At 43.9% G+C, this 18,293-nt stretch overlaps 1 protein-coding gene across 2 annotated transcripts in view; it reads right to left on the bottom strand.

Annotated features, from left to right (window-relative positions):
• Positions 1-18,293, bottom strand: part of PRKCB (protein kinase C beta) — a 326,799-nt gene that overhangs the window by 94,806 nt on the left and 213,700 nt on the right. For both annotated transcript variants that reach the window (XM_045875171.3, XM_045875170.3), the window contains exons 6-8: positions 12,258-12,414; positions 10,910-11,044; positions 453-549 (exon numbers count right to left, since the gene is read on the bottom strand). In XM_045875171.3, coding sequence (XP_045731127.1) covers positions 453-549; positions 10,910-11,044; positions 12,258-12,414 — 389 coding nt within the window. The remainder of the gene's footprint in view (positions 1-452; positions 550-10,909; positions 11,045-12,257; positions 12,415-18,293) is intronic.

The raw sequence follows: 18,293 nt of genomic DNA, 5'->3' as shown, positions 1-18,293 counted from the left end.
GGGCACTCCTGGGTGGCTCAGTCGGTTAAGCGTCCGGGTCTTGATTTCAGTTTGGGTCATGATCTCAGGGTCGTGAGATTGGGCCTTCCATCAGGCTCCATGCTCGGCATGGAGTTTGCTTGTCCCTCTCCCTCTGTTCCCCCCTCCCCCTTTTCTATCTCTAAAATAAATAAATAAAATCTTTAAAAAAAAAATGACCTGAGAAGTGAAGGAGCACTTTCGAGTAAAAGTCTAAATCTAAATGAGGACAAGGAGGAAGGAATGACTTCACAAAGCAGGGTATGCTTGGTTGGGGTTTTGCAGGATGCATAGGAGTTTTCTGGGACTCAGAATAACATTGCAAAGGCACAGAGTCATGAAAGGCCTTGGTAGAAGGCCTTTCATAACCAGAGCCACAGCATATGAGGCAAACTCAACCATTTCCCACTGACGGAGAAAGAAAGACAGCTCACCTCAAATTTCTGCCGTAGCTCTTCATTGCCTTCACTTCCTTCCGGCGGCACAGGCACATTGAAGTACTCGCCTTCCTCCTGGCTCAGCAACTTAAACCTAAAGGGAGACAGGGAGACAGGACAAATTCCGTGACCTGACTTGATATTATTTTGTCAGTTAGGATAAGGAAAGGAAGACTATAGACAGCTTTACCTTAAAAAAATGTGTTGAGGGTTTTTTCTTTTGGGGGAGGTGTGCGCGTACGTGTTTGCAGCCAGGTATGCTACGTATTTTTGTAATTATTCCACAGTTTTCAGAAAAAAATTAATAATCTGTGTTTATGCAGTGTTCTGGCTCTGGCTCTGTCTCTCATCTCCACACATACACACTTTTCTTAGTTCTCTCATTCAGTCATTCTGTATGTTTTTACTACTTTTTGTCTGCTAAGTGCTTTCTTATTCTGAAAGAATGCTAGGAAGATCTCCCATGGTCGATGGATCACAGCATCCTGGCTCTCAGCAGCATTTGGATGACTATGACCTTGTCTCCATGATGCTGTTTTCTCTGCAGACACCTTCCCAAAGTGCCCTGTATTAATCCCTTGAGAAATGACATCCCTTCGTTGGTTAATTCCCCAGCTCCGGAGTCAAACTCTGCCTGGATCCAAATCTCACCTCTGCCCATGCCTCCTTGGGTCACTGGATAAACTAGCTAGGCTCTCAGCCTCAATTTTTCTCATCTATAAATTGGAACAAGAGTTTTTTTCAGGGGCACCTGTCTGGCGCAGTCAGAGCATGTAACTCTTAATCCCAGGGTTGTTAGTTCAAGCCCCATGTTGGGCATAGAGATTACTTAAAAAAAAAAAAGTCTTTTTCATAGGATTACTGTGGAGCTGAGACATGGTGACTCATGCAAAATGATAAGCACAGTGCCTGGCATTTAGCAAGTGATAAAAGAAATCATCATCATCATTATGGATATTGACATTATCCTAATAAACAAGATGGCTTTCAGTATGTTTTTGACCACAAAGATGCTTCCAGCTACTCAAAGGGTAACATGAGAGAGAGGAAGGAAAAGGACATCCCAAAGACATCCGAGTCGCTAGAGGGAAAAAACATCCCGGAGCTCCTCACTCCCAAAGAAAGACTTCCTAACCCAAATACACAATTTTCTTAATGATTTTTTCCTCCATTCACAAAACTTCCTCAAGCAGCTCCTAAAAATAGGAGGAGAGGTGATTCAAAGCAGAGGTGCTTTTTCGCACCCCTACATCTGTCTCCACATTTAATATTCAATTGTCCTCAGGGTGCATTGGGTGGCTCAGTCAGTTAAGCATCTGCCTTGGGCTCAGGTCATGATCCCAGGGTCTTGGGATCGAGCCCCATGTCAGGTTCCCTGCTCAACAGGGAGTCTGCTTCTCCCTCTGCCCCTCCCCCACTCTCTCACACACTCTCTCTGTCTCTCAAATAAATAAATCTTTAAAAAAATAGTCAATTGTCCTCTTCCCAATTTCCAAAAGAAATACAAAAATAAGAGAACATCTGTATTTTTGTTGGCAATCAAGTAGGGTGCTATCCACACAGCAGCAAAGTCTAGGAGCTCCCACAAATTAAATAATAGTAAGAGAACACGGAGCAGTGGTTGGCAAACATTATTTGCCTTTGTGGATTTTGCGAAATCTGGATATTACGATCCACTTCATGGTTTTCATTATATTGTCTCCTTTTTAGATAGCATACTCACTTTTAAAAGGAAGCCGACAGGTTACAAGTAGAAAGTAACTGTAAAAAAATAAACGTACGCAAATCAAAGTGACCCAAGTCCGAGTTGACGGCGTTACTTACCAAAGGCTCTGAGACTAATGTCTGCCCCTCCTTGTTAAAATGGGAGTTCAGCCAGCGGCGCGAGTTGAAGAACGTTACAGGTACAGTAACACTGGCTGAGACTTTCTCTCTGTGGTAATCTGAAGGTTTGAAGGAGCACTGGCCAAAGAACAGCTTGGCCAGGGTACCGTTCAGTATTACCAATGCCCCAACCATGTGCCATCTAAACTATGTATGGTCTAAGCCACTTTGGAAACTACAGATCAAGGGGGACTGACCAGCGGTGACCAGTCAATGGGACTCCTGACAGAATCCCACTAACAACCCTGGGCCAGACCACCAGGGACTAGATGACAGCCACCCATTCTGATCCATATTCAGGAAGGATGGGACATGTCACGGTGCCCTCGCTATGTGTGCTGGAGCCAGTATGCTGTCCCTATTGCCCTGAATAGACTTGTGTCTGTTAGAAAAGAGAAGCAGGGACCCCTTTCAACTTTGACATGGGGAAAATGTCCCCCTATAGGGCAGTAGGGCTGACTGTTTGTTGTGTAGCTGTTTCCAGCTGTGGATCTTTCCAAAATGGCTCTAGGGAACAGGATCCCTGTTCTGACAAAGAAAAATTCCAAAAAATACAAAAGAGTCTCCCTTCGTCTGATTTTGAAAAATTACAACTGGGACACTCATCATTCCTGTGCTCATCTGCCTATAAGGATGGGCAGATACAGAAGAATAACAGGATGTATGAAAAACTCAGTCAAATAAAGAGAAACAATTAGAAATCAGATAAGTACCTCCCATGAAATAGTACTATTGCCAAAAGAGAGAAAATTCTAAAAAATATCTAGCTCATACTTTTAATGAGATTCAAGAAGTTAATGCATCTTTGAAAAGGGAACAATCTGAGATTAGGAAAGGCTACTTTCAGAAGGAAAATATAATTACTAAATTTAAAAATCCACTGGAGATAATGAACACTAAGATGGATAATTCAGATAACAATTAGGGAATTGGAAGACAACCCTGAGAAATTTTTCTGGCAGTTGAACCTGATATTTATTATATTGATTAGAGTTGAACTGAATATTTTGTATACCATTAAGAAAAATGCATATTACCAAAATTAATATACAACATGAAAGGAGGGAATATAGCAACATGTATATCAGGAAAGACATATTATGATCCATCTTATGTAAAAAGTTCTTACAATTCAGTAAGAAAATGACAGGCAAAATCAGGACATAGTCATTTATAAATACAAACAAATGGCAATATACAAATGAAAATATTCAACATAATTAGTAGCAAAATATGTATGATAATGAAATTATGTAAATATGTATACTTAGTAACAAAATATGTATAATCTTTGCATTGTATCTGAAATTTACAATACCAGATGTTGACAAGTGTGGGCGAAATGAAAAGTATCACGCAGCACTGGTGAGAATGTAAATTGAAAAAAACTGCAGAACAGTTTGGCAACATTTTAATAGTACATATGTTCTCAAAGCCATGGATTCCAGGATTAGGAATTTCTTAGGAAATCATTAAAGCTATGCACAGAAGTTTTGCTGCAAGTATGTTTACTGTAGCATTATTTATCTAGGTAAGCATTACACATCTTATAATAAGAATATGATTCTGTAAGTTGAGGCAGATCTATAGAACGGGCCACAGGAAAATGATTTTGCCTAAGATTACTGAATTATAAGGAAATGTGTTCATAATGCATTGTTAGATGAAAAATGAGGGCTGCTACACAGTATGTATGGTAAAATTTCATTTTTTGTTTCATATACACACACGTGAGCACAGACACACATGCACACATACGTAATACACACAGAAAAAACCTCTTAATAATGTCAACAGTGATTATCCCTGGACAATGGGATTCTGGATAGTATTTTGCTTTCTTATTTACATTTTTCTAATAATTATTCAATTAATAATAATCACTACCACTTACTGAGTGCTTACTATTCACCAGACACTGGGCGCTTCACTTATATTAACTACTTCAGTATCATAACAATCCTAGGACATAATTACTGCCATTATCTCCAAATGAGAAAAGGAGTCAGAGAGGCAAAGTAACTTCCCCAGGGGTACACAGCTAGGAAATGGAGGAGCAGAGACTCTAACCCAGGAAGTCTGATTCCAAAGCCTTAGTTTTTTGGGGGGAGGGGTGGGATTTGTAGTAAGACCAAAATGACATTATTAGTAATAACAAAAGAAAACTTAAAGAAACATAAATTTAAGTTAACAATTATACAATAGTTGTCTGTTCGCAAGAATACAAAGAAAAGAATGAAATAGGAAAGGAATAAAACCCCTCAGAATCTGAAACATCATGATGGAAATGTGGCAATTATGACCATAAACATTAAAATATTTCCTTAGGGAAAAGAAGAAAGACTTTTGGATTCAGGTCTGGTTTTTTGTTTTTTGTTTTTTGTTTTTCAATCCAATAACATGCCACGTGTTATACCAAATCAAAGGACTGAGATTAAACATAAGAAAATGGGCAGGATCCACTAGGCAAGAAGTATTTACCACTCTGCAACCAAAGGAGACATGTTGAAAGGTCAATCAGATGTCCTCATCTATTGGCTCCTCAACTTACTCTGGGCAGAAGTTGAAGTTCCTAAAAGGCCCCTGTGGGATCTGCCGAGGCCCCCTCATCCTGCCAGTCCTTGCTCCCCACTGATACCCCTTTGGAGATCCAGCTCCAGCCACACAGGTCACTTCGCTGACCCTCAAACCTACTAGGCATACTCCTGCCTCAGGGCCTTTGCATTTGCTGTTCTCGCCATCTGGGACAATCTCTCCCTAGATTTCCACAAGTTCACTCCCTCACCTCCCTTCAGGTCTCTGCCATGTGTCACCTTTTCAGTGAGTCCTTTCCTGAGAATTATATTAAATAAATTGGAGTATCACCCTCCTCCCACCCCCAGCATTCCCTATCCCTGTTTCTTGTTTACTTTTCTCTATAACATTTATTTAAAAATTTTTTTTTAAGTAGGCTCCATGCCCAGTGTGGAGCCCAATTAGGGGCTTGAACTCATGACCCTGAGATCAAGACCTGAACTGAGATCAAGAGTTGGACGCTTAACTGACTGAGCCACCCAGGCTCCCCTCTCTATAGCATTTATCAGCTTCAAACATGCTATTTTTTACTACTCATGTTTGTTTTTTTTTAAATTTTATGTATTATTCTCCAAATAAAAAGAAATCTCCATGAACCCAAAGATTCAGTATATAGGTACTTGCTATGTATATTCACTGAAGAAATGCCAGCAAAAAGGCAAAATCATGGGCAAAGAGTATTAACTGCAACAGACATAATTTTGTGTTGATATCAGTCATTTTTGAAAATAGGTCTTGAAGACTATTTTGAAAATAGTCAATAATGATGCCACACACATATAAAGCAAAAAAACACGAGAAATGAAAGAAAATGTTCCAAAAAATGTTACTGGGAGAATCTTAATGAGCACTGTGCATTTTGGTCAGATGAAACAAATAAAAAAAAAATAGGATGGCATAAGAGATCTGGATATTATATTAAGATGGAATTAATCAACACTGAAATGCATGACCTACAAGTAATAAAGGTAATCTTTTTACTAAGTGTCCACAGAATATTTAGTAATACTGAACTAAGCTAAATTGGAAAAAAAAAAAAAGGAAGAAAGAAAGAAAAGTGTACAGGACATATTCTCTGACCATAAAGTACCAACACTGTCATTTGACATTAATAATGAAAAATGAAACAAAAAGCTAACACCAGTGATTTCCAGAATGCCCAAATAAAAGCACGCTTGAAAAGAAATTAAAAACACAATTGTATGGGACGCCTGGGTGGCTCACTCGGTTAAGCACCTGCCTTCGGCTCAGGTCATGATCCCAAGGTCCTGGGATCGAGTCCCGCATCAGGCTCCCTGCTCCGTGGGGAGTCTGCTTCTCCCTCTGCCTGCCGCTCCCCCAGCTTGTGCTCTCTCTCTCTCTCTGACAAATAAATAAATAAACTCTTTAAAACAAAAAACAAAAAAAAACAAAAACAAAAACCACAATTGCAGACCTTGAGCAAGCAACAAAAGCTGGAGTGAGACATATCACAGCTCGGAGGAAATCTTTATTCCCCCCAATGCCTGTTCTTTATTCTTGAAGAGCAGAGTCCATTAATAGAGGAAAAATAAATTAGCAAAGTGTTCGACTGAAATTCACAGGCAACCACCCAACAAACCCACAGAAAAGAAGAAGACTGAAACACAGAATTGATACGTAAATCCCAGAGCTCATTCTTTGCAGAAAAATAAACCACAGCAGAACAGATGAACCCCTGGAAAACAAGGGGAAGGAAAGGAGACAGCAAAAACAAATAAAATTAGAAACAAAGAAGTGGATCTGACAACAGATGCGCGGCTGGTGGCAAAGTGGCAGATGAGGGGCCTGAGGCTGGCACGCCACATCTGGGAACTCAGACAGCAGCCTTTTGCCTTTCTGCTGCATGGTCTTCAATTACAGTACAACAGAATAGCTGGGAGAGCTCATCCCCTACCAGATGGGGAAACTGAGTCTCGGAGATGGCATGGAACTCACCCAAGACCCCACAGGGACAAGAATCCAAATTTCTAGAATTTGATCCATTTACAGTCAAGACAGCATCACAGATGTCTTGGCCCTGAATCGTTTAGGGGCGACTTTTAGCTGCAAAAACAAAGAGGGCTTTTACCTGCAAAAGAGGACTTTAATCTGCAAAATCTGAAGAGGGCTTTTATTTAGCAAAAGTTCCCTCCTATAATTCCATCAATTTCACAACTCTCCTAGGAGGAGGGATGAGGGATGCTGCAATTAGCCCTGACTAATGGAATTGTAATGGCTGAGAAGGCTGGAGTAGAGAGAGGTGAAGTGATTCACCTGAAGTCACAAAGCATCCATCCACTTAGGAGAGCCAAGGTCAAAACGACCCATCTACCTTCTAGGGCTCTGCCAAACCCCTGTACCAGGAGGCAAAATGGGATGTGCATGTGCTTAGACCCTGGCATCCCAAAGACCTGGACCCAAACTCAAGCACCGTCACGTACGAGCTGTGTGTCCTTTCACACGTTGCTTGACTACTCTGATCCCAGGAACGATGCTCCGCCCAGAACTGGTGGGAGAATTGAAGGATGATGACGTGTACGTGTGGGGATAATTTGGACTCAGCCTTTCTGTCCTCCCTGCACTCTGCTCTTTCCAGGGAGCAGATGGGACCGGCATCAGACCAGGAAGAGGTGGTACCAGTGGGAGAGAGTCCTGACCGTTTGGGCCTGAAGAACCATGAGAAGTGAGCAAGGATAAGGCAAAAGCAGAGGGGCATTGCCCAGCCTTCTCGGCCCTGGGCAGAGACCTATGTGGAGGGCCACACATCGCAGCTGCAGCAGGCCAGGGATATAGGGATCACTCAGACAGCACTCCTGGCCCGCATGCAGGAGGCTGAGAAATAAGGGCTCACACAGGTAGCCTGCAGAGTGGGAAAAGGAGGACACTATGTGGAGGGACCTCACAACAAGAGGCAACAGGCCAGGACCTGGGACTCCAACAGGAAGCCAGAAATGAGGATCCAAAGCTGGCAGGGGTGGGCAGGGGAACCCGTCCAGCCTCAGTGGGCACGGGTTCAGGAACCAGGCAGGATCGGCTACTATGCAGCAGTCAAGCCCAGAAGGCATACCACATGCAGGAGGGTCCCCTTATCACCACCAGGAGGTCACGAAACTGCCTAAGAAAGTCTGGGTGCATCACAGAAAAGAAAGAGGCTATTCGTGGGTATCAATGTGTGACTCCAGGACACCTGGAAAGGGATCAGCCCAGAGCCCGGCATCCAATTAAGAGTCAGTAAGTGGTAGCTATTGCTCTGGTAATTATTATCATCATGTTCTCTCTCTCCTGTCTCCCTTAGACCCCCTGGGAGATCATACATTCTTTCTCTTTAACGTCCTTACGCCTGACTTAAAGAGGAAGGAACATGCAATCTGTCACTAGAGCTAACAGCAGCATGCAAAGTCAGATCATCCATACATTAAGAAAAATTACCCAAGTTTTTATCAAGAATGGATGTCGTACTTTGTCAAATGCCTTTTTTTTTTTTGCATCTATTGAGATGATTGTATTTTTTTTTTATCCTTTCTTTTGTTGATGTGATGTATCATGCTGATTGAACCACCCTTGCATCCCCAGGATAAATCTCACTTGATCGCAGTGAATGACTTTCTTTTTTAATGTGATCGTTGGATTTGGTTTGCTAGTATTTGGTGGAGAATTGCCGCACCTATGTGAAACAGGAAAATGGCAAAAAGATGGCAGCGTGACCTCTTACTGTCATGCAAGAACATTTTCTAAATAGTTATCTCCTTCCCCACTACTACTTATTAGTCTGTTACTTAGAACTGTTACTTATAATCCACAAGACAGTTGGGCCCAGATGGCCTCCCAGCTCTGCAAAGACAAACGCTAACTTTTAGAAGTTCTTCCAGTCTGGGGCGCCTGGCTGGCTTTAGTCGGGTACGCATGCAACTCTTGATCTCTGGGTTGTGAGTTCGAGCCCCACGTTGGGTGTAGAGGTTGCTTAAAAATAAAATCTTTTAAAAAGAAGAAGAAAAAAAGAAGTTCTTCCAGTCCGGTAGACAGATCGCCTCCAAGGTTGTGATTTCGTTGCCCTGTTTGGCAGCCGGCTTTACCTCTAACTTAGCAAAGTGACTTCAGCATTCCTATGTTTCCTGGTACACCAGTCTCAGCTTCTCAAACCTTCGGAATCAGTCATTGATGTTCCTGGTCTCCCCATTCGTGAGCTAAGGAAAACTGTGACAAATGCTCCTCCCCTATTTTTTTGAGAATTCTGTTGTTAACCGTTTGTGATCTGTACTTTAACACACCTTAGTACTATTGGGTTTTTTGTACCCACTTGGCTTTCATCCTCCTTCACATCTGTCATCATGTTGTCATTGATTAGTCATTGGTGTCATTTCTTCTCACTCCAGAAGCTAAGCACCATGAGGGCATGTCTGTCTTATACCTGACGGATCTCTAGTGACTAGAATGGACTAGAGAGAGACTCAAAATCTATTTGAATAAAAGTCTGTGATAAATACAGGGGCACCTGGGTGGCTCAGTCGGTTGAATGTCTGACTCTTGGTCTCATCTCAGGGTGGTGAGATGGAGCCCTGCGTCAGGCTCTGTGCTCAGCGGGGAATCTGCTTGAGATTCTCTCTTTCCCTCTGCGCTCCCCCCGCCCTCCCAGATCGCATTCTTTCTCTCTCAGATAAATAAATCTTTAAAAAACAACAACAAAGTCTATGATGAAAAGGGAGGAGAGACAAGGAGGTTGTACGGTGAGCAATGGAAAGGATATGTGGTCCAGGTGACACATTCTCTTTCTTGCTAAACTGGTCTGATTTTTATTTTCTTTCACTTGTAACTGGAAAAGCCCCCAGTGAGACCATTCAGAAAGGAGACCATTTCTCTTAAAGAGGTAAGGGCAGCCAGTAATCCCCGCTTTGCTCAAAGCTATGGTGCCAGGTTGGACTTTGTATTCTGACTCCTTTTACTCAGATGACGGTGAAACCACCAAATGCTAAGGCGGCTCACCCAGTCTCTTCGCTGGGAATACTGAGCAAGGAATTTTTTGCCATGAGAAGGGAACGAAGCAAAAACTGCAGAACAAAGGAGACACTGCAGCTGCCCACTGCCGTAATCTCCCAGCACCTCCGTGGCCAGGCTTGGTAAGCAGTCCCAATGAAGGAGCATCTTCTTACGGAGCCAGAATCTGACAGTGGATTGTGTATATCTTTAGGGTATACTGTGAGAGCCACTTTAGTGCCCATGGGGCCAGTCAAGACATGTAACTGTGTAAAGTTAGATGGATATAAAGCAATAGGGGATGGTGGAGACTATGGCAAACAGAAAATTCGTGTCCTGTCTGAAGGAGGCATTAACTAACTTCTCACCTGTTCTCAATTCTTGCCTTCTAGGCCCAGTGCATCCAGATATTTCTGGCTTTGCAAACCAGAAGTCCAGATTTTTTTTTTTTTTTTTTTTTAAGTAGGCTCCATGCCCAGCATGGAGCCCAATGCAGGGCTTGAACTTACAACACTGAGATGAAGACATGAGCTGAGATCAAAAGTAGGACATTTGGGATGCATGGGTAGCTCAGTCAGTTAAGCATCTGCCTTCGGCGCAGGTCATGATCCCAGGGTCCTGGGATCAAGCCCCACATCAGGCTCCCTGCTCAGCGGGGAGCCTGCTTCTCCCTCTCCCTCTGCCCCTCCCCCCTGCTCATGCTCTCTCTCTCTCTCTCTCTCTCAAATAAATAAATAAAATCTTTTAAAAAAGGTTGGATGCTTAACCAACTGAGCCACCCAGGCACCCCCAGAAGTCCAGATTTTTATGGAAAATGTCCCGATTTTGAAAATACTAGCAACTGATTTTTTTCTTTTTAAGTACAAGGACCAAATAAAACATTTCCATGAGGCAGATCTGATCTACCAACCATCACTCTGACTCTGCTTTAGTATTTCACTTTTAGGACAAAAAGGAAAACATCCTTCTTCCCATAACCGATGCACCAAGCTATACGGTAGCTTTCAAAGCAAAATCCCGCTTACCAGCCATCAACACCAGCTTTCTGCAGTTCGGAAATCCCAAACGACAAAGATCCCATGAAGTCATTCCTGCTGGTCAGATCCCAATCCCAAATCTCTACAGATAGTCTTCTGTCTTTGTCCGATTCTTTCAGTTGGCTACCAAGCGCAAAAAGAGAGAAGTCAGCGGAGGTTACAGTGATTTCTCAAGCAGATGAAATGCTTAAGAGGACAAGGCCTGAAGGTAGGCATTTTTAAAGATTACAAGCTGTTGCAAGCAACATATTCCATTTCCCTCCCAGGCAAGCTCCCCAGGGAGGGAGAGCTTCTCAAGTTCCACAGCCTGTGGCTCAGCTGGGTGGAGGACCTGGGCCAGCTCCATCAGAAGCAGTTCTAGCTGCTTCTGCTGCCTTAAGTCTTAATAGAGTTCGTGATGTTCGGGAAACCCTATTGACACAGTCGCTATAAGAAATATGGATACCAATTATATAATTGCATGACTGGTTGCACACACGGGAGTTAGCATGAGGCTGAGGACATCTGTGGAGGAAGCAGTCTTGTCAGTGCTGGTGGGGGGAAACTGTTCTGAGGCATGTCCTTGATTGAGGCTGAGGTGCACCCCCACTTTTGCCCTGAGAGAGGAAATGGGGGATGGGGCTCCCACAAGGAATCGTGCCTTTGGCCCGTAGCCTCCAGAGTCAGAGTGTCAGAAGCTGAATCCTCCTCGACCCCATATTTGCTGGGGGACTCTGGCCACATTCTTTAACCTCTATAAGCCCCATTGGTTAAACGGGGATGAACTGGCCAATGAACTGAGACCATTCAATAGAGCGCTTTTTATAACTGGGATATGCTCCTTAAATATTGGCTGATGTCACGAACCCTTGTGGGCCCAGATGCAACAAAAAGTGAGCCCAGGTTCTTGGAGCATTGGCCCGGGAAGATCCTCCATGGAAGGTGGCAGAGAACTCTCAACAGGCTGCAGACCCAGCATATCCATATCCACAGACTCAGCCCTAGAGGGGTTATCACCACACCCTATGGGTTCTGTCCCACTGTTCGCTGAGACCAGAGCTTCTCCCACAACTTGCCTTCACCTAGCAACACATCACACTACTTTCTATCCCACCCACTCCCCACACCATAGACATTCTCAACTCTATTAAAAAAAATAAGTTCCAATTTTTACTTGGCTTGCAATGCAAAAATGCAGATGGAAGGGGAGGAAGGGGAGGGAGGAGGGAGAAAGGGAGGGAGGGAAGGAGAGGGAGGGAGAAAATGAAATGGAAGCCGGGAGGGGCACTCTCTGATCTCAGGTGGCCCAGAAGCCAACCCCCACCGCCCACGCTGGGCAGTGATAATTTTAACTTACAATCTGAATGTCTCGTTCCACTCAGGGTTGAGGGAGCACTTGATGGTTTTGGTCTTCTGCTTGCTCTCACTCTTGGGGTCGGGAATCAGTTTCAGTTTCACGTAAGGGTCTGACAAACCATTGGGGTCCATAGGTACAAGGTTTTTAGCATCTCTTACTAAAAAGAGAAAATGCAATTTCAGCATTAATAGTCCCGCAATGTTTAAGCATCGGCCAGTGAGGGCTGGACAACGTGTGGATGAGTCCTTGGCATCCCACTCACTTAACAGGAATTGTAACTTAGGAACATCGATAGCTAAGAAGCATGCAAAGCGAGACAGACCGGTAAGATGCAGCCTCTGCTGTATATGAGTTCGAAACGGATTTCTGACTTTCATTCTGCTCTACCCACTGTGCCCCCAAGATTAACTGTACGCTCTCTTAAGTTTGTGTTCCACAAAGCCAACAAGAAAGATCGGCTTCTTTCACCACGCGTGATGTTTTCAGGGCTCATCCACGTTGTGGTGCCTGTCAGTAGTACAACTATGGCTGAATATTATCCCCTCGTATGGATATACCAAGCTTTGTTTATCCATTCATCTGTCGGACACGGTTGCTCCCACTTTCTGGCTCTAGTGAATAGTGCTGCTGTGAACATCTGTGCACTCTGACACAGAAGGTCCCATGTTGTAGGATTCCATTTGTATGAAACACCCAGAAAAGGTAAATCCACAGAGACAGAAAAAGCAGACCAGTGGTGGCCAGGAGCTGGTGGGGAGGGGGGAATGGGGAGCGACCACGTAATGGGGAAGGGGTTTCCTTTACTGGTGATAACATTTCTTGGAACTAGACACGGAGGATGGTCGCACAACTCCGTGAACATACTAAATGCCAGTGAAGGGTACACTTTAAGGTGGCTAATGGTTAATTTTATCTTATGTGAGTTTTACCTCAATCCAAAAAGCAAAAGCTAAAAGAGAAAGAGTTGCTCTCCAAACCAGGGCGCACCTGTCATCCACGGGGCACCCGTAACCATGACCCAGACAGCCCAGAGAGAAGGCTGGAAAGATATTGCAGCATTGTAGGTATAGATTCCACCCTCAATGAAGAACACTGAGTAAAGGAGCCTGTAAGACTGGCTTAAAGAAGGAAGGAAGCAGAGGGACAGTGTAGTGGAGACAAGGCTACGAGATGTCAGGTTTTGCATCTTGCCTTGCAGTTACTTCACATTTTGGGACCTCGATTTCTTGACCAATGAGATGGAGATGATACATACTTCATTGGGTTGTTGTAAGAGTATAATCGGATGCAGAATATACACGTTTAGCACAGAAGCTGGCTCCCAGGGAATAGTCAATAAACGCCAGCTATATTTTTGCTATTTTATTATTATTACTACACATATTCAGGGTCTCCTCTCATTACACTTGTCCACTTTTATTAAGAAGAGTTAACCATTTCCAAGTGGATGTCTGGGTCTTCTTCTTTGAGAGTTATGCATCTGACCTTCCCGCTTGAACCTTTCCAGAGGGCTCCTCAAACTTTAGTGTGTATAAGAGTCACCCACATGGCTTGTGAGGCACGTATCCCTGGGACCCACTCCTACAGATGGATTCCGATTCAGTGACTCTGGAGGGAGAGCTGCTCACTTGTTTTTCTAACACGTTCCCAGGTGATGATTCTACTGCTGGAGGTCCATACAGCACACATTAAGTAAAGCGTTTCTGGATGATATAATTTCTTAAGATCCACATGCATCTTCCCCATAGAATATAATCTCCAACTGTTACTTTCTCTCATTTCTTGAGCCTTCCAGGGAAAATAGCATGTGCCAGTTCCTAGGCTGGGATCTTGTAATGACACATCTATCACAGAGTAAGCTGCATAAAAACACGATCTGAGGTGCGCTGACGTGCCAGAAACTTGTCTGTCTGGTTGACTGGCAACACATATGCAAGTGGGAATGGCTCACATCTCTTCTCTCTGTCAAGGCCCACACCCCCTTCCCACCTCACTCCCTGTGTTATGAACTGACACCACGGGACCATCACCAGAACTTTCTTCTACTGTAAGTTTACAAGTTCACAGCTCCTTCCGAGGGCTCTTGACAAGACAAGTGTGTGCTGGAGTCTTGAGCCAAACTTTATAATTAATGCTTTAAGAATGACCTCTCCTTGGGCCTCTGCTTCTCCTGAACCCAATATTCGTGACTGAGACATGACTCCATCTCCCCCCTAGCCCTTATAGATCCTTCCTTCCGCTTTTGTCCTTTTGAATCTATCCTCCACTGAAGAGGTCAAAAATTGCCGTGGACAGGAAAGGAGCGGAGTTGATTCTGGGCCTGCTGCCGTTCACATCTCAAGAGCTCTAGCTCCCGAAACCACCACATCATGAGCAGGTGACAGCAGCTGCAGGCTAAGATCCAGAGGCCTGTTCCTCCTGAAGCTTTTCAAAGTAGAGACATGTTTCCCAGCCATGATGTACTGAGGAAGCAAATCTCTCTAGACCACACTTGGCGAGACTGACTTTTATTTTTCTTGATAAATGTTTCTTTACTATCTTTGTTGAAATCCAGCCAGCCCAGATGGTACAAAATGCCTCACACAAAGCAGAAATAGCAACCTTCCCCCCCCCCGGTGGAAGTGTGCTAAATGTACAGAAGAGAAGTGTCCTGATCCAGAGAACACCGCTCGCCTTGGATGTGAAGCAGGTGGGGGGTGAGGCCTGGCTGTTTCCATCAAAGGGTCCTCAGAGCAAACAAGGCCTTCTGCATGCTGCTGAAAGTTACCTAAGTTACCAGGGCTGAATCCATAAAAAGACAGCATTACTGTTAACTATTTTCCTAAGAACTGTTCTTCAAAAACTTTCCTACTCTTTCCCCCGACCCACCGCCCCGCAACCACCCAAAATACAACTATCTATTAGAAAAATCTGAATAATTGTGCTGCTCTAAAGCCTTTATCTCACACGTTGTGGGAGATAACCAGAAGCTTCTCTTTATCAACTCCTTTAAAAGGCACTTCCTTCAACATCATGAGTCCTCACTTGTCCTCCCTAGGTGTCCCCAGAACAGCTATTCAAAGTAATGCCCACTAATATTCAGTTATGTTTGAGGATGTCTGCAATGACAAAGCATAGGAAATACTGAGTGCCCCTCCACAGCGGAAGGGGTAACTAATCCGTGCATATTCATACTGCGAAATACTACGCACATGTTAATCACGTGGACTATCTAAACGAACATGGTGAACAAAATGGCTAGGTGAAGAGAGGTGATGACAATACAAAGTTTCTTCCTTTCTTCTTTTTTTTTTTAAGAAAAATGTGCACACCAGAGGTTCGATTGTGGCAACGTAGATCCCCACTATGAATAAATCACAGCATTGGGTCAATGTACATTTCCTGATTCGGATCATTGTACCATGCCCGTGTAAGAGGATGTTTTCATTCCTGGGAAATACACACTCAGGTATTTACATTTTTTTTTTCATTTTATTATGTTATGTTAATCACCATACATTACATCATTAGTTTTTGATGTAGTGTTCCATCACACTCAAGTATTTAGGGCAAATGGGAACCATACACTCCAACTTACTGTCAGATGGCTCAGAAAAAAAACATATACATTTATAAAACTATTTAATAGAGAGGGCACCTGGGTGGCTCAGTTGGTTAAGTGACTGCCTTAGGCTCAGGTCATGATCCCAGAGTCCCGGGATCGAGTCCCACATCGGGCTCCCTGCTCGGCGGGGAGTCTGCTTCTCCCTCTAACCCTACCCCCTCTTGCGCTCTCTCTCTCACTCTCTCAAATAAATAAATAAAATCTTTAGGAAAAAAAAATATTTAACAGAGAGAATGATAAACCAAATGGGGCAAAATATGAACAATTGGTAAATCAGGTAAAGAGGATGCGGATGTTCCCTGTACTAGCCATGCAACTTTTCTGTAATTTTGAGATTATGTCAAAATAAATGGATTTGAAAAACAGGGCCCTCCAAATCTTCAAGAGAAAAGTACCATAAATTTTCTGCTGAGCATCAGGTGCTACATGGAAGTGTTGGATCACTTCCATACATTGTACACCAGAATCTAATGTTACACTTTATGTTAACTAACTAGAATTAAAATTAAAAACTTAAAAAAATAAAACAACAACAACAAATTTTCTACAATGTCATATATGAATTTAAATATATAGAAAAGAACCTGGTTGGGGCGCCTGGGTGGCTCAGTTGTTAAGCATCTGCCTTTGGCTCAGGTCATGATCCCTCGGTCCTGGGATCGAGCCCCGCATTGGGCTCCCTGCTCCGCGGGAAGCCTGCTTCTCCCTCTCCCACTCCCCCTGCTTGTGTTCCCTCTCTCGCTGTGTCTCTCTCTGTCAAATAAATAAATAAATAAATCTTTAAAAAAAAAAAAAAAAGAAAAGAAAAGAACCTGGAAGGATATACCCCAAATTTACTTAATGTAATGACTGTATCTGGGGAAGAGGTAGAGAAACCTGGTTTCGGGGTTGTGGGCAAAATAGACTTCAGCCTTACCTGTCACATTCTGAATTTATTACAAAGAGAAAGCATTTTTGTATTAATTGTGTTATTTAAACTAAATTTTTAAAAAAACAACTCAGTTGTGCATCTCCGGCCTCTAAGAACCCATGGCCCTTGGCCTTCAGGGTCCCCCATCCTGTTCTCCAAAAACCATAGAGCAATTGGGTCTGCAGAATGAGGCTCAAAAACTCATGATCTGGATCACAGAACCTTTGGTGAACAACACACAGACCTAGGATGACCTCAATGAGATCAGATGGACACCCTCAGCACCTACCCTGAGATCACAGCAGGGATGGAGGCAGAGAGACTCAACAGGCAAAAAAAAAAAAAAAAATGACAGAGCCACCAACCTATTTTTGCTATCCTGCCCTGCTCCCTTCCTATTCCTGTGGGCCCCTGGTGGCTGACAGCTTACCTGGGCCTTTGGTTAACCCCCAATCCCTCCCCACTGCCGGCCACACCCTCTCTAGTTACAAGCTTCTTTGGCCCTTTGCTCCAAAGTCTACCCCTGGATCTGTGTCCCTTCGAGTCCTATTCACTTGTTACTTCCTCTAACCCCAAGATTCTCTGATGCTATGGCTTTGGTGAGCCTCGGATGCATCAGAATCCCCTTCCCATAGGCATCTTAACTGGCCATCCCCTGTGGCCTCATCAGATAGGCTCTAACTGCAAAGCGAGCCAACCTGGGGTCTCTGGGCACCCACATGCAACATTGAGGTCACCCCTAGTGCGTTGTGGCCAAGGGCTCCTGGGACAGCTGGCCTCCTGCCACTGCTGGCGGGGGTACAGTTATTGCACCTCGAATTATCTGTGCTGAGACAGACTTCCAGCTGGGACCGTCACAGTGTGTCTAGAAGAGAGCCCGTCAAGTCACGGCAAGTGAAACGAGGGTGGAGCGTTAGTACAGAGGAGACCGGGAACTAAATTAGCAACATGCAGACTTTGGAGTCAGACAGACCCCAGTTTGAATCCTACCTCTGCCCTGACTCTCACTTAATTGGGTGATCTTGGTTAAATGACTTCTCTGAGCCTTGGTTCCCCACCCCCTTCTCCAAAATGCGGGTAAAATCACAGACGACTCAGCGGGATGGTGGATAATAGCTCTGGGGACCATTCATCCCCATTTGCCCAGGACAGCCTCAGTTTATACCATTTATCCCTTCACTCTCAAGAGAGTTCCACTTTGGACGGTGGATTTTAGGGTGACCCTAATTATGGAGGACAGTAGCGTTACAGGGGAATTTAAAGCACATGGCAGAGGCTCAGCAAATGCTGATTCCCTTTCTCCTTTGGGAGAATTCAAATCAAATTATATAACGATCCAGATACATCTCCAGGCTAAAAGAGTATCCCTCCAATGTGATTTTCATACAAATGAATCTGGAGGAGGAACCAAGACACGATAATCTGAAACCAAACGTGACACATCTACCTTCTTCCTGTTAGGACCACCTCTCCATCCCGACCCAGGCACCTGAAGCTTTACTTGGAATGACACTTCCTCCAG

This window comes from Mirounga angustirostris, unplaced genomic scaffold (genome assembly GCF_029215605.1).
Source record: "Mirounga angustirostris isolate CCGP_5_RB_7025 unplaced genomic scaffold, mMirAng1.0.hap1 SCAF_5, whole genome shotgun sequence".
NCBI lineage: Eukaryota > Metazoa > Chordata > Mammalia > Carnivora > Phocidae > Mirounga > Mirounga angustirostris.
Note: the sequence above shows the minus strand (reverse complement) of the source record. Positions and strands in the feature narration are given on the sequence as shown.